Source organism: Phaenicophaeus curvirostris, chromosome 2, assembly GCF_032191515.1.
Source record: "Phaenicophaeus curvirostris isolate KB17595 chromosome 2, BPBGC_Pcur_1.0, whole genome shotgun sequence".
Lineage (NCBI taxonomy): Eukaryota > Metazoa > Chordata > Aves > Cuculiformes > Cuculidae > Phaenicophaeus > Phaenicophaeus curvirostris.
In genome coordinates this window covers 47,944,102-47,967,006 of record NC_091393.1, presented here as the reverse complement: position 1 = coordinate 47,967,006, position 22,905 = coordinate 47,944,102, and the positions used below count along the sequence as shown (strand labels likewise).

At 40.1% G+C, this 22,905-nt stretch overlaps 1 protein-coding gene across 2 annotated transcripts in view; it reads left to right on the top strand.

Annotated features, from left to right (window-relative positions):
• The window catches only part of AHI1 (Abelson helper integration site 1), an 81,447-nt gene extending 73,965 nt beyond the window's left edge, over positions 1-7,482 (top strand). For both annotated transcript variants that reach the window (XM_069851947.1, XM_069851946.1), the window contains exons 23-24: positions 1,346-1,425; positions 5,167-7,482. In XM_069851947.1, coding sequence (XP_069708048.1) covers positions 1,346-1,425; positions 5,167-5,395 — 309 coding nt within the window. In that variant the 3' untranslated portion in view covers positions 5,396-7,482. The remainder of the gene's footprint in view (positions 1-1,345; positions 1,426-5,166) is intronic.
• Positions 7,483-22,905: the final 15,423 nt, after the last annotated feature.

Below are 22,905 nucleotides of genomic sequence, written 5' to 3'. Positions count from 1 at the left end.
TTCCATTTAGAGTTTAGGAAAGTAATTAAAATGTTCAAGGCCTAAAACTGAGATTTGGGAGGTATGGGTTCTTGTTCCATAGGAATTCTTATACTTAATTCTTTATTTTCTCTGTTTAAGTTGAATGCGAAGAGACCAACATGTGCCTTGCCTGTGAGGTCACACAAAATGAACAATTGGCAGACTAGAGGGTCAAGAACCGTAATTCTTTTCTTCTCTGTTGCTTCAGGAAAGCTCCTGTTGACTTTGTGGTTAGTTTTTTAGATACCATATTGTTGTTAGGCACTCCTGAACTGCTGCACGATACTAGTACTACTCATTTTTAAGTGGGGTTTTAAAAACAGTAGTGTCAGTAACTGACTGTTTCCTGGAGCAGTTCAGGCTGATAGCAGAACATTTAACATCTTATTCACAAGCAGAGAGGTACCTCTGTGCTTGGCAGAACTGGATGGGCTGATTTTTTTTAACATTAAGGCTATTTAAGAAATTCAGAAATATTGCAGATTTTGCTTTAGGCTGCCTATGTATCAAAAATTCAACAAACAGTCTTAAAAGAATCATAAAGGTAGGCCAGGTTTTGAGGGTTGAGTTAGTTTCAAGCCCATTCTTCTCCCTTATTCCCTGAAAAAAAAAATCTGATATTTTGAAATTACCAGATCTAACCTCTTCCTCCCTTCTCTAGCCTAGGGCTCTGATATCCTGTAAGAGACTTTCTCCAGCTTTCATGGGAACACAAACATAATGCCTGCCTGATATAGCTACTGTTTTTCTTTCATGCAGACCATACCAAACAGACAGTTGCAGAACATAGCTGTCCTGTCAACTTGAACTAGAGATCTGCAACAGTGGAAGATAGAGAATTTACATAAGCTCTTCTAGGTTTATTAGGTTGTTTGATTTTAGCCCTGAAGTATAAAGTTACCTGGAGCGATATGAATTGCTCTTGACTGAAACTTGCAGGGTTAAAAAATAGACAGGTTTCTCTTGTTGAAATTATGCAATTAGATGGCTTTTAGCATTTTCTCTTTACTCATGCAGTAGCAGAAGTAATTTAATCTTTACAGACTGTGCGTGTTTACTTCAGACAGAGTCATAACTTCTTGTTTCTACACATACCTGAAAACTGTCTGTCTGTTATTTGCAAGTATTTTTTTTTAAAGTATGGTACTGTTTCCTTGTTTGTGACCACATAGGAGTTAACATTTTATGGCTGATAGACATTCTTTTTCAAACGAGGTATATTCTCTCCTTATTCAGGAAGCTGGTGGGTTTTCTATGTACATGTGTTGGCCCCATTGCCTGTCTGTCTTTTTATCTTCCTGCTTTTTTTTCTTTTCTCTTACAGATGTCACCAGTCATCAGTAAGTCAGGGGACCTAAAATTCAGCTCAGAGCGTGACACAGATACGGACTTATCTGCAATACAGTAAGCAAGAAATACTTAAAACAATTTGCAGTGTTATGGAAATAACTGTTTTAGAAAACTGTGCAAGCTGTTTGGAAGGATTATTTTGTTTTAGCAAGCAAAACAAGAAGTTAGCTTTAAGATAAACATTCAGAAAGTGCTTTGCACCTGAAATGTGAAGGAAGTAACAGCTTATATACATTTTCTCTCCCCTCAAAAAAGCAAAGACTGTAATGTACATGAGAATCAAAACTCGGGGATTTAGGATTTTCCTGGGGCATGCCTTAGCTATGTATTAGGCTTTATTGCTAGAAACTGCAAACTATTTTTGCACCTTCTAAAAATTAATAATTACAAATTGCAAACAGTTATCGCATACTGAGAAGATGCAAGCTGGCATCTTTGATTGCAACACTTGCATTTTTAAAAAATTGTATGTATTCATAGCATGAAAGCTGTAAGCAGATAAGGTCTCAGCATTTTGAACAAGAGCTTCCACAATATCTTTAGCTATTGCAACCATTTATACTTAAAAAAATACATCTAAAATTACTTCCTGTGTTTGCCATTGCAAGTATCTGTCATCTAAGCAAAGTTATTTCACTGATTATTTTCCAAACTGGTCCCCTCCACAAAAAATTATCTCTGCATATAATGTTGATGCAGATACATATCTAATTTTAATTTATCTTTAAATCTTAATTTTCTATCTCCAGCTGTATCTGGATTTGCAAATAAATTGTGAGTGGAAAGTTTAACCCTCATGTATGATGAGGAAAGGGCTATATAATTACACATCGACAGAATTCAATGTTGAATTTTGAGCATGACTGTTCTCATAGGATGTACATTAAGGAAGGAAATGCCCTAAAAGCACAGTTACTGTGACGGTTGATATATTCTGTTAGAAGCCAGTATCAAAATTTGGTATGACCCAACTCCATTACTAGAACTTCAGGAAACATTTATTTTGAGTGCTCTTCCCAAGCGTCCACTGAAAAATGTAGGACCGCAGATTTACAATGTGGAATCACAAATGATTTAATCAAATTCAAGAATTTTGAGTAATAACAAATGCAAAATGTTAATTTAATGGGAAACTAAGGCTGTCCCTAGTAAAGGTCACACTGAAGTGGCATGACGAAGAAACAGAGACCCCAAACTGCCTCAGTTATGTTTTAAAACGGTGAGGGAAGACACCTACATACCTGCGTTGCTAGAATGTGTTCCTTCCTCCTGAACTATAGAGAGTAGGAGCATCATGGAGATACTAGTCTGAAGTCATGCTTCGGCATTGCTGTCCCATCTAGGCAAAGAGCAGTGTCGCAGAGCCTCAATCACAAGCTTTCACATAGTGAGGTGTTTATACCTCGTGATTAGTGAAGGGGAATGAAAAAATGCCATGAGGTAGCATTTGATGCTATACCTTGTCAGGGGAGAACCAATACGAAAGGGAAGAAGATAGACATGCCAGTCTTACATGTTACTCTATTTTCCTTCCATGTGTGGGACATTCTAGACTTTATTATGTTCTTGCTGCATTTTTCCCCAGTGCTTGTGTTTTGTCTGATGTGAAGTCAGCAGTTTTCAATATCACAATGCAAATCTGAGTAATACCTATTCCTGGTCTAAAGTTTGAATCTAAATGTATATACTTTTCAAGCTCTTCCATGAGCTAGAACATAACGAAACGTGATTGACTTGTGTTTGTAATTGTAGCAGAGACTGCATATACCAAGGTTTTTGGAAAAGACTACAAGTTTTTGCCTTATTCTGAGAGCTTTTAAAAAAGAAGGATCTTTGGCGTTTCTGGCCACTAGTTTGAAAGACCATTCCACATTTCTGTTTATAAACTATCTATATAGTACAGATGAGATGACAAAACATCTCAGAAACATGGTTGCATATTTTTCATGAAAACTCTTACTTCTTGGTACCTAAAACTATGACCTGCAGGGGCTGTGACAGCAGTATAGCTTTCTTGTTCGCTGCAGACGTTGTGTCTTGAAATATCCTTAAAAAAAGACATGCATGCAAGTATTGTGATCTTAACTGGAAAAGTTTTCTATTTTAGCATCTAAAAGCAATATCAACATGACTTTGAGGGCCAGTCACATCCATTCTTAAGTAGTTGCTCCACCTAAAACATTCTTTTCCTGTGTTTTGTGAAAATACACTGAATATCTACGTCACATGCTAGTATATGAACTGCACTGTAAATAAACTTTATAAGAAACAAGTTAGATGTGATTGCAAGTATGCACTTTAACTACAGAGAAGTGAAACTGTTAGCACCTGCACAACTCACTATGCCTTTCTTTGAGCTTCCAAATTAATGTTTGCTGTTTTGCCTATTAATACAGTATTCATTATGGCCACAGTACCTGCTGTGAAAGAAAGTTAATGGCAAGTCCTTGTGACATGTTTATCTTTAAGAATTTCTGAATGGAAATACAGTTTTGCAATAGGAAAACAAATTTTATCCAACATGGATTGTAGTAGATTTCCTTTTAGCCAAGCAATTAACCTGTCTTCTGCTGACTCTGGAGGAAATAGAGAAACATCCACATAACGGATGCTAAATGAACTAAGTTTTTATCTGCATATCTCAAAGATTCGATACTTCATCATATCTAGGAATCCTGATATAGAGGGTCTTAAAGTCCAGAACTTTTTCCTTCAGGACGTGCCAGTGTTAGAGCTGCAGTAATTCATGTATTTACAAATACGCAATTTAGCTTAAAAAAAATATACAAGTTATAAGCAGATGGTCATCGGTCCACTAGCAAGGCTGATGTGTATTTTCATCTATAACATGTGATTACATCAGGGCAGTATCCCCAGCAGTAGTGCACTTACAGCACCCTCTCTGGGGAAACTGCACACATCTCATTACATCCTTTGGCCTTGATTCGTCCACTTGTTTACGTGTTTCAGCAATGTTCAATGTAGCAGTTCTGGTCACTAACCAAGACCTCTTTGTGCTAGGGACAATATAAATTTTGAATGACCATACCTGTCCTTGAAAGGATGGAGTCAAAGTATTATTACATATTTATGGTTAAAGAAAGTTCTTACTTTTGCCATGAGTGGGAATTCATGGTGGAAGTGGTGTGACATCTGCATAATCTCTGGCATCGTCTGCAAGACCAGTCTAATTCCCTTGCTCAAAAGCCTTAACTGGGAAAGATACAGGAGCTTGACTGATGCTTTTGGATTGCATGAAGTCTGATAAGCATAAATAGATGGTTAAATGATTTTTGATTCTGTAAATCCATTATAGTTCGGGTAAATCAAAATGAGAAAAATAATCTTATACATATTGCCTGCCTGTCTTATTCTTCTTGGATAAATAAAACGGGAATCTCTCTTCAATTGCATATATTTTGGTGTTTGAGCTTAGGAAAGAAAAAAAAAGTGAAATTATTTTTATGAGAGGAAGAGACTGGTAATTTGTATTTTTTAATTACATCTCTTGACTGTTGATCAAGACTAGCTGATTTTTAAGATCATGAGCAGTTCTTTTCAAAGCAATCCTATGATATGTTTGAAAGTACACCAGTGGAACGATTTCATATTTTGTCTTCATGGGTTTTCTGTCTTTGTTCTGCTGCAGAACAGTAGTTTTGTAGCTGTTTCAGTATTGTACTCAAGAGGGACAGGCAGACAATTGCTCTAACACATTAACTGTGGGTGGAAAAAGCTCTAAATTTGGGCTAACTTTGTGTTTCTTTTTCTCTTTTTATATCCACCTTTCTCTAGAGGTGCAAAGAAAAAGAAAAAAAGGATACAGAGGAACGAGCAAGAAAATCAGAACAACTTAATGGGTCTCAATACTCTTGCATCATCAGTTACAGCTAATGGTGTTGAAAATGAACCTACAGCCCATGGGGTGGAATTGAAGAAGAAGAAAAAAGCAGTGAGAGGCTCAAGCTTAAGCACAAAGGGAAAGACAAATATTGCCTTTGAGTCCGAATGCTGTGACACGTAGTCATAATTTAATTCCAACTACTGGTGTGATATTCAGTATACACATTGAAGTCTGCAAAAACAATCTCATTTCTAAGATTAACAAGAAACAAATGAAGATACTCAGGTATGCAAAATGACACCAGTTGTGACTTACCAATGGTGTAAACCCATTTTGAAAGATTTTTGCCCTGGGTTCCATAAATCAATAGAACTTGAATGTTCAGCTCCTTACTAGACTGGTAAAACCTGAAAATAACTATCCTATTTCATGAGAACCCCACTGATAAATAGAATGTGAACTAGTTTAATATCTGATTTACACCTTAACTTGGGCATTTCTGTAGACTGCAGATCAGTCTATTGGGAGCAGAAAATCAAGTGAAAAAGTGTGATCTAGAGCAAAATTCCTGAGGGATACAGGACGGGTGAGGAGTATAGTCAGGACCCTAAATTTTAGGAAAGTGGATTTCCAGCTCTTCCTGGAGTTACTCAGTATGTCCCCCTGGGACATAGCCCTCAGGGACCAGGGAGTGAAACAGAGCTGGCAAATATTTAAGGATGCTTTCCATAAGGTGTAAGAATGCTCAGTCCCCAGATGTAGGAAATCTGGCAGGGAAGGGAAGAGACCAGCGTGGCTGAGTGCACCCTCAGCAAGTTTGCAGATGACAAGAAGCTGAGTGGTGCAGTTGTCACATCAGAAGGACAGGATGTCATCCAGAGGGACCTAAACAAGCTGGAGAAGGGGGCCTGTGTGAACCTCGTGAGATTCAAAAAGGCCAGTTGCAAAGTCCTACACCTGTGTCAGGGCAATCCACGGTTTCAGTACAGGGTAGGAGATGAAGTGATTGAGAGCAGCCCTGCAGAGAAGGACTGGGGGTGCTGATTGATTGGAAGCTCGACACGAGCCAGGAGTGTGCTCTGGCAACCCAGAAGGCCAACAGTATTCTGGGCTGTTCTAAAGAAGCGTGGCCAGCAGGTTTGGCGGGGGGATTCTCCCCCTCAGTTCTGCTCTGGTGAGACCCCACCTGAAGTATTGTGTCCAGTTCTGGAATTCTTACCATAAGAAGGATATGGAGCTGTTGGAAGAGGTCCAGAGGAGGGCTGCAAAGATGATCCGAGGGCTGGAGCACCTCCCATATCAGGACAGGCTGAGAGAGTTGGGGTTGTTCAGCCTGGAGAAGAGAAGGCTCCGGGGAGACCTTATAGCGACCTTCTAGTACCTAAAGGGGGCTACAAGAAAGCTGGGGAGGAGCTTTGTACAAAGGCATGTAGTGATAGGATGAGGGAGGTGGCTATAAATTGGAGAGAGGAGAGATGTAAACTAGGCATTAGGAAGAAGTTATTCACAATGAGGATTGAGGCCCTGGCACAGTTTGCCCAGGGAAGCTGTGGCTGCCCCATCCCTGGAAGTGTTCAAGGCCACATTGGATGGTGCCTTGAGCAGCCTGGTCTGGTGGGAGGTGTCCCTGCCTATGGCAGGGGGGTTGGGACTGGATGATCTTTAAGCTCTCTTCCAATGCAAACCATTCTACGATTCTGTGAAAACAAGCCCAACCACTATGTAAGTTATTAAATTAGAATTTTAAAATGTGTTGTAAGTAAAACAGAGGAGTGCTCAGAATGGTAAAATTGTAAAGGAACACTGGCATTACAGCATATCTGAAAACAGAGGCATTTTAAAAATATTTTCCTGATGCCATATTCTCTTGGACTGCATTTTGCAGCTCCGAAGTGAATTGTTGAGTAACTACCTATGCAAATGCAGTCTTCAGTGTGGCTACTCATGCTTACCAATGTAAATAACTGTTGTAAATTTCAGACAGCTCTATTTTTCAAATGAGGTTTTCTGCACATAATAAAGGTGCATTGCATTTTTGTCACAGTTTCTGGCTGCTTTGGCAGCAGTCTTGCCAAATATACTTTCTTTTGTCTGAATGAAATATTTCATATCCTACACTGCTGTTTTATATGTAGCCCTTATTCTGTTGTGTCATTAGTCTATATTTTTACTTGAGTATTATGTTGTGAACATCTACTAATGACTTCACTAATTATCTACAGTGCTAAATAATTTATGTTTTATATTAAAGGAAACACTTCCTATCAGTTAATGTTGGTATTTTTTCTGGCTGATGGTGTCCAGTTTATTTTTACTCTGCTAGGAAATTCTTCCTCCCCCCCCTCTGAAGCAATAAATAACATAAAATTAGAAAGCCCTTATTTAGTAGACGGGGCACTTGATTCCATTAAAAAAAGAAGTGAGAATAACAATGTTGGGCACTGATGTGTGAAATGCACCCAGATGCAGAGGACTAGCTGCTATATATTGCAGTATCTTCCCTGCACATGTTTTAAAACCAGAATTGGTAAACTTGTTTGAGTAAAGCACTAGAGCAAATACTTTTTTTTGCCCCCACCTGTAGTTATTCTTTGCTAGCAGTCCTAGCCTTGTTTTGCCTAGAGCGTGTATATGGAGTTCTCCCCTAAATAGGACTCGTGTATATGTACTGGAAACTTATTAATGTCTCTTTCCCCAGTCAGAGGTGGTGTAAAATTATCTTAGTCCTGAGACTACCTGATTCTAGTGAGGCTTCTAGCCTCTTATCTCTGCTTTTGCAATATATTCCAGCTCATCATTCTGCATGACATAGGGGCTTCAAAGTTTTCATAAAAGAAAAATCTCAACGTCTTATGTTTCTTAAAATGTCCTGGATCACATTTAAAATAAGGGCAGAGCATGACATCAGGCTCCACATCAGGGAGAGCTGAGCAGTAGCCAAGATCTGGGAGCTCATTGGAAAGCATTGTAAAATGTTAATTTGGCATTGTGGACACTGAAGACAGAAATAACACTTCAGATAAACACCACCGAGAGATGGTAGTTCTAATCAAAGGCACAGCACCTCCTTTCATGCTTGCGAACTAGGGCTCCAATTATGTTCACTGCTCTGAAGCTGAATAGAGCCGCTTTGCCACACTTTCCAAATTGAGAGGAGAGGCAGCAGTAGTGTCTTCCAAGGCACAGTTCCAAATAACAATTAAGCAGAAGGAATCAGATAAGAGCCAAACATGAAAATGCAGAGAGTTGAAAATAAACTTTCCATGATGTTTTCTTGTAATTACAATAGCTTTTGTTTTTATAGTTTTACTCCCTCAGACGTGGTTGGTCTTCTATCACTTTATACTATGTCACTGTGGTACTACAGTTTTCTGCATTCATTTGACTGAAAAAGAACAAAAAGATCTGAAATTTAAATAAAAACAGGTTAAGTGATTCTTCAGTATTAAAATTACAACCTTCTGACTAAAGTCTCTTCAACAAATTATTAACATGGCAAAAGGGCAAAGACAGTTTTTAGCTTTTGTTCAAAAATATGGCTGATAGGTTCATTTTAAGAAAAAAAATTGTGTTAGTAGATTTTTTTGGTCTTCAGACATTGCTGTTGGGATTTTAAACTTACAAGAGAGAATAAAATTTTTAAACAGTTTAGATCAGACCAGTGGTTTAGAAAAATAAGTTTTTTAAATTAAATTTTATATAATGTTGCTTGTTTCTGTGTTAATGCAACCTACAAGGGCTTTTTTTCAAATAATTAAAATTAACATTGTGTATATTTGCTGAAAATTGTCCAAGTATTCAAAGGACTTAAATTTCAGTGGAAGAAAAGAATTCGGAAGATTCCCTACTGAAAACTGGCCTTATTTTTTCAGTTGAAGCAGCACATTAAGTATCCTAGATCTTGTGTGCCCTGTAAAATTGGTTCCTGAGCCATGATATAAATACAAGAGTTATAAAAATCTATTTGAGGTCTTTTTAGGGGGTGATACATGTTCATTGTAACGAAGGAGATAAAAACCTGTTTTAAAAGGGTAAGTATTAGATGTTTATAACTGATAACAACATAGCTGGTCTGTCATTGCTTTAGTGTTTTTAGGTTTTGTATGTGGTTGCAAAATACAGTTCATATTACATTTTTTATGATATGGCAGAGACATTGAGAACAATGCATAAAGTAACAAAATAGAAAAGAAGGGATGGCACATTTTTCCTGTGTTTCCCAATAGTCACCAGATTGCAGGTAGTTTTTCCTTAAAATAATTTGAGGAACACATATTGTAAAACACAGTAAGTGTATTTGTAGCATCACTTAATTCAGAAGGCGGGAGGGGATGGATCACAGTCAAACAAGGGCTAATGAGAACACAGAGGAACATGACAACTGAAAGTCTCTGTTGACTAGTGAACTAAATCTGCCGGCTGGACCCGATTGTCTGATAGAGAATTGAATGTCAGGATCATTTAGGGTTAACAATGGCCCATTACAAGCAAAAGCAGACAGCTATGAAAAATAGCTGGCATGGTAGCCATTCTGCAGAGACCGTGGATACAAACTTGATAATGAGGCACTTCATTCACTGCATCCTTCTGCTCTAATTACTAAGGTGAATAGGAAATACTTCATTTAAGGCGGGAACAGACTAAAGCAAAAACACTTGTTTGGTAAACACAAAGAGTGGTGGGGTTTTTGATGATCCTTTTCTAGCACATATGAAATTAGTATGTATGCAGTGCAACCTATTTTATGGATATGGAAATGGGGTGGGGATGGAAGTGTTTTCTGAATAGTGGAAGCAGGCTACAAAGGTTCATGTTCAAGTTTGTACTGCGGGTTTTTTCCTTTAACATTCTGTCCAATGACTGTCCAGAATGTTTTGGACAAATTAGTTTATGGAGGCACACCTGCACTTGTAGAAACATATTGTCTTGGTTCAAAGAGTTTTATTGCTTAGAGTATAAAATACATGCATTAGGAACAAAACTACTGCATGTAAGGAATAGAAACAAGAGGAGGTCTCAGAGAGGGAAATGAGCAACTTGAGTAGAAAACTGCTGTCGGGGGGGACTTGAAAGAATGTGGCAATTAGAAATTGGAACTTAAGAAGAAGGAACAGAATACAGTGACAAGGCGTGTTATAACAGAGCTTTGGTGGCTTCAGTCGTGTTTTTAAGACCTTAAAAATTAAGATATTTAACCACTTCACTTGTTAATACGTTGAAGTTTTGTGCCATTTACAGGAGTTTTTTGGATGAACTCTTAGAATCCTTGAGGAATATTCTTCTGTGTCTCTCCAGTTAACTTATGACTTAGTACTGTCCTAAATCTGTGCTACAGCCCGGGAAGGTCCATATCATCTCTGGTTTGCAGTGCTGTTGGGATAGATGAAGCTTTGTTCCCCTAATTTCTGACACAGGTCTTTGGAGGACACTTTTATAGTTGTTGTCCCTCTGCCTTGATTCAGTCCACTCCAACCTCTTCATCCAGCTCGAAACAGCTGGAGCAGAGATGAGAATTTCACACCAAGCATCTAGCTGCTGTTTTGAACATTAAATATCGTATGATCTTTTTCTTGCATGTAGATGTGCTCGCAGTGGTTTTGGCATCTGTCATTTGTTCAGTCTGTAGTCTGCCAGTCTCCTTTTCAGAAGGATCCGTTCTCCAGCTAACAGGTATACATAGAGTCCCAGCCCTACAAGCTCCTCAGAGCAAATGGACCCATATACTCAGAGCTCCAGCAAAGTCAGTAAGGATTAGCCTGTCAGCAGCAACATCGTGGCTGTAGCTGATATATTAACATACACTAACTTTAAAGACTGGAAAAATATTTTCTAGCTTGCACTCATAAATGAAAACAATGGTTCTGCGTTTCATCTCAAACTCTAGCCGCCTGATTTTTTTTGTGAGAACTATGTTAGGCCAAATGAGTTTTCACTATGTTTGGCTGTGGCAAGCAAGTCTACAAGTCCTGTTTAATGCTCAAATGCAAACACTCGGAAAAAACTGCAGATGCCACTTCTAGCGGAAAAATGTTTCCACACCGGTAAAGCAATATCAGTAAAATCTATGCTCTGAGCAAACATCAAATTTTTGTTGCACTTCTATCGCTTGCACAGGCAAGGAGTATAATAAACTAATGTGTAGCAGCTGTAAATTTTCTGAGGATTTATCTAACCACAAATACATCGAAATGGGGAAATAGGGCTATATTAAACTGTGCAAGATGCTGCTGGAACTCAGCCATTTCTGCAACATCCTGTAATTAATTTATTATGACAGGTCTGGCAAACTGAAACACCCAATACACTTGCGACAGACTTATGATATAGCTGTTTGAAAACTCTGTAGTCACATAAAATGCAGGTATAGCTGGAAAGAAGAAAAAAAATAAAGAAAAAAGATAGAGCCCAATATTACTGTTAACTCTCTGAATCTAGAAATTTTTCCCAGATTCATGGTCAGCAGCATCAGGGAGTGTCCATGGCAATGTCAGTACAGGCAGAGGTACTAACTGGAAAGGAAACTGTTGCAGAATATATTGGCTTAGATCCTACTCTTCTGAGAGTCAGGGGAGTTAATGAAGTTCCATGGACATGTTCAACTGAGGAAACCCTTTTCACACATTTTGTGAGTCAGTGCAGGCCCTAGCCATTTGTTTTGGTGATGAAATTAAGTGGAGCTGAGACACTTGATGCCGGTTTAACTTTCTTCTTGATCAGTCTGTATTTTTGTTTCTTTGTCCATGTTAAAGACACTCAGTTGTGTTTAATAGTGAGAGAGTTCCAGTGAAAATTGTGTGGTGGTAAGAGTAAAAATTTCTCACAAATCTGTTTTTAATGTCTCTTACTGCTTAATTCTTACAAAGATTACTAGGGTGGGTTCTCCCTGCATTTAACTGCTTACTTATTTTTGTTGCCTAGGCTCTCAGTTAAAATGAAGAAATACTGAATTTCACCTTTTTTTCTGGGGATACATTCAGTCTTGAATATTCAGCGATTAAACCACAGCTAAATATAAGCAATTCAGCACTGTGCAACTGTATAATTTGAAGAAAATTTCTCCTTCTCCCCTCACAAATCTTGTAGGATAAGTATGATAGGTTGTTTTGCTTCCTTTCTGGTACCTCTGGTACCTCTGTTTATGTTTGGCACTAGAGATGCTCGCACGGTTGTTTTAATGTGCACAAGTTAAGCCTTTACACTGCTACAGGTGAGCTGTGCAGACTAAGTTCAAGTGGTTATCATCAGCAAATGTTACACATTTGGCAGTGGTTTTTTATAATAGACTGTAACTGCTCCCTTAGTTCCACTTCAACGTTTTTATTTTGCCATTGCATCATCAGTCTTTTTTTTTTCTGTGTATGTCATCGGGATTTTGACACCTTTGTATAGACACTGTTTAAAGCAACTTAATTTTATGTTCTGCATTAATTTTAGCACTTAATGGGGATATACACTTATAGGTGTAGTAGTGACATCAGCCCAAGGCTCATTAAACTAAATGCCATCTAAAACCAAGCTCTAGCAGCCTGCATAAGCCTATAATAAGCTTACACGGGGGTGGTTAATCCCCATTGTGACTTGGTATAATGTCATAATGAGAAAGTGACATCAGGGAAAGGGCAGAAGGGGCAGTAAACGCGCTCTGCAGTGTGGCCGAGGGCTCCTGCCATCCCCCATGCTTAACTAACAGCATGACTGGAGCTGATCAGGTCCGAGGTACAACAGAGGGTGACTAAAAATGGCTTTTCTGTTAAGTGAGGCAGGATGCTACAGGGCAGTAAATATCTTGGGGCGGCTTTCCTTGGGGATGCAGCATGGACGTGAGCAGGCGGACACAAGTTGTGGAGCAACACAGGGCACTCCGCTGCCTTGCTGACCAGTGAAGGGCAACAGGCCCTGCAAGTCCTGTTCACGGAAGGAAACATCCTGGAATCATGACTCCTGATTAAGACCCCGAAGGCCCTAATTTGTTGCCTGCACCCAAAGGTTTGGATGAGAAGCAGGTGGGCTGCCCGGGGCCAGGTCATCAAGCAGCAGGGCACTAGCACTTCTCAGAGCAGGAGCTGCAGTTTGGGCTGGGCAGGGACAGAACTGGGGCTTCCTGCTCCCCAGGGATGGGATCCACTTGCTAAGCCAGCACAGGGAAAGAGAGTGGGAGCTCTAGATGGTGCTTTTTGTCAAATGCTTGGATGTAAGCATTAAGTACAGCTGCTTTTTTCTTTGCATTCTTTCAGCTGGGGTTTTCTCTCTGAAAGCAGAAAACCCCCTCAATGGCAGCTCTTCAAATTCAGTGTCTCTGGCATTTTGCCCTTTGTACTCTTTAGCAACAGAATAGCATAGGTTTCCAGGTCATGCTTGGAAGCCTGGTTACCTGGTTCTTGCAGAGTATTGCTTGCGGCAGCATTTTTGGCACCAGGTTCATAGGCCAAGGCATACAGACCCAACTGCCTCCAGTCATAGAACCATAGAATGGTTCCAGTTGGAAGGGAACTTAGAGATCATCCAGTTCCAACCCCCTGCCATGGGCAGGGACACCTCCCACTAGACCATGCTGCTCAAAGCCCCATCTAGCCTGGCCTTGAACACCTCCACGGAGGGGGCATCCCCACTGTTCTTGCAGCCCCCTTCAGGTACTGGAAGGTCACTATAAGGTCTCCCCAGAGCCTTCTCTTCTCCAGGCTGAACAACCCCAACTCTCTCAGCCTGTCCTCACAGCAGAGCTGCTCCAGCACTCTGGTCATCTTTGTGGCCCTCCTTGCCCACCTCCAGTCTACTGGGGAGGGGAAATGTTGGAGAGGCAGCACTGATGCTGTGCGAGCACTGCTTAGCAGCAGCCAAAACACTGGTGTGATAGCAACACCATTCTAGCTGCCAATGCAGAGCACAGCACTCTGAGGGATGCCATGGGTGAAATAACCTCATCTCAGCCAGACCCTATACAGACATCTTCAAAGTACAGAGACAAAAAACTTCTTAGAAATGAAGTCATTTTGAAAGAATATTCTGAATTATTAAATGTAATAAAGGCAACCAAGCATAGTATCGTGTAAATGATCACACTGAAATATCTCTGAAGGCTTCCTGAAATCATATTGAGAAAAGATAATTCCCAGGGAGGGCTACTGTTTTTGGTAATACTTAGCATTCACTGGTATTTTTTCATGCCAGTGAAACAGGAGGCGAGCAACGAAGCTGGTGAAGGGGCTGGATTGCAGGCCTTATGAGGAACGGCTGGGAGAGCTGGGGTTGTTTAGCCTGGAGAAGAGGAGGCTGAGGGGAGACCTCATTGCTCTCTACAACCACCTGAAAGGAGGTTGTAGAGAGGAGGGTGCTGGCCTCTTCTCCCAAGTGACAGGGGACAGGACAAGAGGAAATGGCCTCAAGTTCCACCAGGGGAGGTTTAGGCTGGACATTAGGAAAAAATTCTTCACAGAAAGGGTCATTGGGCACTGGAACAGGCTGCCCAGGGAGGTGGTTGATTCACCTTCCCTGGAGGTGTTTAAGGCACAGGTGGACGAGGTGCTAAGGGGCATGGTTTAGTGTTTGATAGGAATGGTTGGACTCGATGATCCTGTGGGTCTCTTCCAACCTGGTTATTCTATGATTCTATAGGCCTGGTAACGGGGGTAGTCAAGTAATACCACTACAACAAAGATTTCCCCTGGGCCATGAAAAACTGGCAAGTTTGGAGGGGAAAGCTGTAAACTTCAAATCCCTTTCAGCCTAAGTGCACTTAGGCTACCAAAGATAATAAACCTACCACCAAAGATGATAAACCTAATGTTTAGCTTATTCTAGAAAAAAGGGTTTGTATAGAGAAGAAAGAGTGAGTGGTTCAGCACATTGGTTTTATACTCTGGTCACACGCTGTGAAGGTCTGCTCTTATTGTAGGCTGAGGTTGCTTTACTGCGTTATTTGAACTCCACCGGTTTCCCACGCTAACAGTAGCTCTGTAACATCTGTGAATGTTTTGGAGTATCTTTTTTTTCTGTTTTTGTTCCTTTTTTGAATGTGTGGTAATACATATTGGAAACTTATCTCTGTATCACTGAAGAAATCAGTTCCTGATTATTTTGATGTCTTTTTCTGGAATATGGACACATTTTCCTACACCTAGGAGAAACTGCATTTAGATACCTGCTTTCTTAGGAACTGACAATGAACTGGCACAGCTTCCAGACTTGAAGACACGTGTATTTGTGCATGAAACTGAAGCTGAACAGTGGTTAACCTCATTTGCAGAGTTCCTTCGTGACTTAGAGTTTCATGGCAGGAGTACATCTTGCAGGATCAAGTTGATTCCTGTGAATTTAGTAAGAGTTTAGAGAGAAAGAAAGAGAGACAGAGAGAATTTCCTTTTCATTTGAACCTGTGTAGAACCAGTGGAGAAGTGCTTGAGCTGCACACTGGTAGTCTCTTCACTGCACGGTGCAGCAGCGTGAAAAACAGGCGCTGCTATACATGGATTTGTAAGTAGTGGCAAATGTCACAAGAGATTAAGGGCTCCTAGAAAGACACGCAATTTGTCGTGCTGCTCCCATTCTCCCTCCCAGCCACCCTCAGTTCCCCGCTGGCCTCCCACCTCCTCTGTAAAATTCCAGCTGAAATGGAGAAATGGGATGGGCGGCAGTGTGCCAGGTGCCCAGGCACAAAACGCCACTTATCTCCCTGATAGATACCCTGCCGTCTATCCCCAGGGTGACTCACTTCTTCATGCACTCGTGCCTCCTATAACTCTGAGGACTTATTCACTCCTGGACAAATTTGTGCAAATATTGATATAGCTGCCTTGTTTTGTACTGGCGTTTTTGAAGGTTGGCTTTTTTGTTTAGGTTGGCTAGTTATTAGCCATTATCATTATAACTTTCTTGGACTAGAAAGGTGTAAGCAGAACTGGATTTTGCTACTCCTGTTCTGTGGCGCCTAAGTATCTGCTCTAGGATGAAAAGCATTTGGAAATGTTTTGAAAACTTGAATTCAAAGGTGTGATCTGGAAAGGTGTGATCTGATTAACGCCATCTGAAAACCAAGAAAATTATTTCTCAGAAGATTTTGAAATTATTCTTTTCATTTTGTTTGATTTAATTTACATCTGGCTTTGTGACTTTTAACTGACAGCAGATTAATTAACTTTAATCTGAAACTGTTTCCCAAATTCTCAATGATCTAATTCATTAGCCTAAATTATGCTTTGTCAGTATTTAATAAACAATACCAGCACTGATTTTATAATAATTTTGAAAAATAAGTGTAATTGCATTCTCATGGGAAATTTAAGCAATGTTGACAGTTTTTCACAGAGTACTGTGCTTATTTAAAGACCATTTTTAATGAAAAATCTTTGTTTGATAAACACTGATGTTGAATACTCAGATGAATTTTCTTCTTTGGCAGTGTAACTGCTCTAAGTGAATAAGATTTCATGTTAAGTGTGACAAATGTTCATTTTGGTAAGAATTTTGATAGTGTCTTATATGATATTTTTAATAAACAAAGAGGGAAATATGGTCTAGATGAAACTATCATGAGGAGATGATGCATAACTAATTAAAAAAGAAAAGCTGCATTCAAAAAAGAGTTACCAAGGTTTAGTTATCATACCAGGGAGATATTGCAAGTGAGGTCCCTGAGGTCAGTTATATGTCACTTCTATTCACTATTTCCATTAATGAGCAGGACGATGTAGCAGTATTTATAAAACTTGTGCGTGACACCAGGAGTTTGCAGGCTTCTTGAAGGATGTGATCAGAATAAAAAAAGATCTATTTCTGGGACCGTTTAAATTAGATGATCATATATTTAATTTCTTTCTAATAGTCATTGCCTTTTTCTTCCTGTAAAATAGCATCTGTAAGATCCACTACATCAGTGTTTGTGTTCAACAATCATTCTTTGAGAAAAAAAGACAGTGAAAGTGTTTTATTCATTATCTCCTCTGTCATAAATCTCTAACTGGAGCAAAAATCCTGACCCTGAACCTTTCTCCAAAACTCATGAGCCCATGGCTATTCAGTTTTAGTCATGCTGTTCTGATGATTTATGGCATTGCCTTGGGTAAATTGAACCTCTAGCTCAATTTCCCTGTCTTTAGCTGGAGATACTGATATTCCTTCTGCAGACAGCCTGAGAGCTAGTCCGTGTAAGACTGCTTTGACAATATACAGTCCTCAAGCCCTTGTCTAGCAGACTCTCAAAAGTTTAGCTGTCACGTACCTGTATGACTCAGTAAATAGTTGGCAAACACTGTGTATTTATGGTGGGACTAAATTATGAGGGCGTTTTGTAAGTACTTTCGTAAACTCATGTTTTTCAATTTTGTGGCTTGGACAGGCAATTTTGATTATTTTATTTTTGGGGCTGGCAATATCAGACACAAGACGAAAAAGTTCTGAAAAGGGCTTTGTTTGTAAGGGTGGATTATTCAGTTGTAGTTAGAGACTGTAGCTTTTTACAATACAGTCTCCGCTGGCAGCTATATTAGACTGTATAGCAAGCCTCACTGGAGCTCCAAAAATCAAGGATGGGAGTCTGGCCAGAAAAACTCAAAGCCTTGAAGTGTATTCCATGGCAAAGAAAAAGAGGTTACTTTTTCCCTCAGGTTTCTTGCATTCATAAGTGATAATTACCATCAAAACAGAGAGCGAAGATAAATGCTGGATAAGCTGGCAAGGGAAGGACTCAAGCTGCTGTCCCCTGCAAACAGTAATGCCTGCCTAGCATGAAGAATGGTGTGCTGATTGGATAACAAAGCAGAAATGCATTAAGAAGTAGTTGAGGAAACCATGCTTGTTTTACAGTACATGAAATAATAATGCCACAACAGAAGTTTGGAGAAGCATGATGCAATTCCAGTGTTCATCTCAATTGTAAGCATGTTCTCATTAAGAACTGGAAATATCTTTGTATGGAAATGGCTAATAAAGGCTGTAACCACTTAGGCTTCTGAAAAACAGGCAGCCTGATACTATGATAGAAGAGAAAGATATTCCTGGTGGGTTCTGACCTAAGCACCTTCAGTTCATTAATTCACTGAGAAATATGTTTAAACTAAAATAAACAACAGCAGTCGGATTGGAAATGTCTCATTGTTGGAGAACTTGGCCTTTTGTCATGTCCGTTTTTCTTCTTTTGTGATCTCAGTTGGTGAATAGTTTGTAACCCTCTTATATTTTTTTCTTGATGGGGGAATCTTTCTCCACATCTGAGAATTAACCTCTTTTTCTGTTCAGGAAATGATGTAGCCAGTGAATGCAACCATTTGGAAGAAAGAAGGGAAGCAGCAGTCAGTAAATTAACTACACCATGTTTTCACTGGGTTCTTTTCCCCACCCTTTCCCATTCTCATTCCCACATGACTCGGGAAGCACCCTATCTCTACTCCAAGTATTAGTCTGAGAAATCAGGTTTTGCTTGCAAGTAAAATTTGTTTATTCTAGCTTTATTTAATTTTATGCCACACAGAGTGCATATGGGTATTATGGCATCTACATTGAATAATTCCACTGGCCATTAAAATAATCTATAGTTTGGTGGCAAATGACAGAAGCTGGATATTCCTTCTAAAGGGGCTCATGACGTACAGCTGAATGCACTCAATCACTATATAATATTGTCCATAGTATGCCGCATGCTTGGCCTTGAGAAAGCTCCTCTGCTGTCTGCTCCAAAGTGCTCGAGCACCTTTAGGGTTTAACATCCACTCCACAACCCTTACCTAGGCTGAGTCCCTGTTAACTTTGAAATGTGGAAGTCCTGCAAACATAAATATTTACATACCTCATTACTGGGCAAGTCACATTGAGGTGAGAGGGAGCTGCTTGGCTTAACTGCTCTGGAATATCCTAACAAGGACAGTGATTCACCTCTGTGAGAGTCTTAGCAACTGCTTCTATGGGTCTAAATAAGAAAGAGGACCCCAAATAGACTGGACCTGAGTAGCACCAGCCTCTTGCCCAGATTTCTGCTTGCACAGCATTTCCTCAGTGCTGCTGAGGCACTGCCCTCACATGCCCCCGCAGTGGCAGAGGGAAAGTGTAACTTCAGACTCTGGCTTCTCAGTTGCTGGTACCTTGTGTAGGTCATGTTGACAGCACCTATTGTTCTGAAGCATTTGAAGGGCATCCAAGTTTTGGCATCATTAGATTATTGCCATGGTGCTTGGGCTGCAGATCCTGTACAGTAAGGGAGCTTTACTTTATATTCAATCACTGTGAGCTGTTATCTATGGCTTTCATCTAGTCTGCATCAATAAAAGAACAAATCATTCCAGGGAATAAATAGATGTTTGACCATTCAAGTGTATGCAAAGTGATATGATTTGTGAATGGGAGGAAGTTGTTTTGCAAGCCTAGAATTCCATTTGCTGTGGAATTTCAATTTCACAGTGCAAACCCAGTTAAATCCTGAAATATTTTACTTAAGAGCCCTTTACAGCCAGACAACAGGTTTAGTCATACTACATTACGAAGCAGTACTGCCTTTCAGCTGAAGGCTCCTAAATGAGTGGTGTTTCTAAAGCTTATTCCATTTCATTAGAGCGTGATTTATTATTAATACTAACTGTTAACACTGCTGTAAAGGGAAAAGTAAGAAACTACTCTCTATGTGTTTTACTGGTTGAAAAAGAAGGATTGGACTTGAACTGCAGCAAGGAAAACAGGTAAGACTTTGAGAAAGCATCTTTAAAGAACAGAGAGGCCTGGAGAAACTGGATGTCTCTATCACAGAAGACTTTCAAGAAGAGGTTAAACAAATCTATTGCAGGAATGCTTCTTAGGCTCAATACTGCTAAAAAGCATGAGGATGAACATAATCACCTCTTGAGATGCCTTCCAACTGTATTTTCTGGTTTTATAGCCAACAAAATGTCCAATACTTGCTGTTGAAGTGTCTTGACAAGGGAAATGTTTTCCTTTACACTGAGTCTGTGCATGGCATCCTTCAAAGTGAGGAGTATGGAAGGTACAACTAGTACAGCCATGCAAGCTTAACTACAGCACAGCTGGCAACTGCCAAAGCGTTGCATCATGGCCCACCTTTCCAGCAGTTCCAGCCCCACGGCAGGCTTCTACCTCTCAGCTCTGGAGGCATCGCTTTCCTTGACACTGCTCCCAAGAAGCAGAGTGGGTGGTTTCACTGAGGGCCAGGAATGCAACTGCAGCTCAGGAATCCCCAACTCTAGGCTGGTGAGGATTTTGGAACTGGCGAGGTTTGAAATTAGTCAGGTAGGGCTCAGCAGCTCTGACAACAGTGTTGAACTCCTGCTATATCAGCACAACTGAACATTTCCCCCTCTTGCGTCCTGTCTTGTCCTTTTCATCCCAGACCTATACATTACTCTCTGTTTATCAGAACTGCCTTTAAATCACAGCTACAGAAGCTCTGTTAGATCTGAGCTTGGGTTTTGGCACAGCTAGAGAACAGCCACAGAGTGTATTTCCAAACTCTCCACCCTGAAAACTGAGGCACTGAAGTCCCAAAAGCAGAAAACTTGGAAGAAAAACAGCGCAAGTCAGCAAGCATCTCCTTCTTCTGTCTCTCCTCCGATTGTAGTCACATCAAAGACTGGGGGTAAAAACAAGCCCAGATGTTGCCTGCCTGTTTGGCCTTTCTGTCCTGCCATCACTTGGCTTTTGGTGGTGGTTAGGAAGCTGTCAGTGTATTACTATTTACAACAAATCAGAAATGTGGTTAGGCCTAATTCAAGTTGCTATGGCAAGACTGATTTTGGGGGAAAAAGTAACCTGGACCACCTGGACCAATGTACTTTCTGCAAGAGAAGAAACTTCTCGGTAAGCAGAGTTAGACATGTGCTCATCATGTGATTGGAGAAAGGAAAAAAAGACCATTATATTTTGAGAGGACCATACTAGCTGAGGTATCAGGTGATTGTGGCAAGAGATAAGGATTTTTCCTTCTCAGCAGCTGTGATGAGCATAGCCCTGGAGGGCTGGAGGGATTTGGAACAGCTGTGCTGTCACCAATGAGTGGCTTCTACAGAGGCCGTCAGAGAACTAAATATACCTTGTCTAATGACATCAATTCAGCTAGAGAAAATGTGAAAATGAGGTAAATCTTTGGAATGATAATAATAAGAATGGACATTGTCTTGTTAAAGGAGGAGGTATAAGTAGCAAGAATTAGATGAAAATGAGAAGAAAAACTTAAGCTAACATGTAAGTGGAAAGATTTTAACATTGGGATTGTGGGATCATCTCCTCAGAGAAGCAGTAGAAACCCATTGTTTGGGATTGGAATGATCACATAGAAAAGGCAGGGAAAAGTGCTGCCTTTTGCGTGTATCATATGGATTTCCTCTGGCTTCTTTGAGGAAGAAAGTTAAAAGTCATAAGGCTCCTTAGCCACCACTTCTCCTTGAGGATCTGAAAGAATGTTTAATGTTGACAGCTCAGCCAAACTGCAGCTTTGGGAATTCTTATCTATCCTCAAATTCTTATCTTTACTTTCAGTTGTTTATATTTCCTGACTTCCCGTCTACAGTGCTTATCCAAGTTTATTGTTCAGTTTTACTATTCCTTGTTTAACAACTGTTCCTTTACACTCAGGAGTTGGCGGTGCTTCAGCAGTGGGTGATTTCTCTGTTTACCACCTCATTCAGGTGTTAGAAGTAACATGCCAACCTTGGAACAGTCTCAAGATGCCAAGATGTAAAGTTTTCCCTGTACTTCTGCTGTTTCTTTCTCACTTTTGTTTCAAATGTTTAATTTGTTTCACAGTTCTGGACTAGGCATGATTACTTGATTTCTGTACTTGTGTAATTTTAAGTTCAGGTGACAGGTTTGGTGTTTTTTCCCTCTGGTCTATCCTAGGCAGAAAAGGGTTAATTAGCCTCAGTAAAACATTGACAGTCACTGGGGACTGCTTCAACTGAGATGAAAAACAAGACTGCACCTGTATGCTGGCAATTTCAGATAGGTTCTGGTCAACTATTTTTCTCTAGCGCTTTGTTCTGCCAGCTGGCTCAGTGCTTTGGATGCAGGTGGAAGGATGGACTTTGCTATCTATAAAAACAATTTAATGGCGAAGACCAACTTCCGCCTCACCTCCCTGGGGATCAAAGTTATTGCATTGCCACATAAGATGGCACAGCACAAAGCAGGCAACAGGCTGCATGTGCCCAGCCACTGTGTGGAGGTCTCAACTCAAAAGAAATAGCTTGAGATTTTTCCTTCCCTCCCTTCTTTCCTTCTTTACTTTTTTCCTTCTTTTGAAAGACATGATAAATGTATTGAAGGAATCCCAAACCATATGCAGAAGGGACAAACCACTATTGTGTAACACATATCATGCAATATCATTAGGGGAGTTCCTTGACAGAGGAGCTGTTGTAGCTCTTCCAGTAATCCCATGCAAGGCAAACAATTGCTTGGAAGCACTAGCTGCATGACTTTATGTATGCTCACAAAAGAATTTCTTACAGAGATCTGATATATTTATGTCATAATTTGCTAGTGTACAGCGGAAATAAACTGCCCCAGTTGCCCATGAAGGTACCTTCATTAACCACAGTGGAACAGCATATAGTGCAGGGATGAGATCTGTTCTCACGACACTACAATACTCCTAAATAAGTTCCATAACAATAAATTCTGCTTGGCACAGTAGAAAATTCCTGGGCTTACACTGTGTCATACAATAAGGCTCTCCCTGATGTTTTTGACTGCTGTTG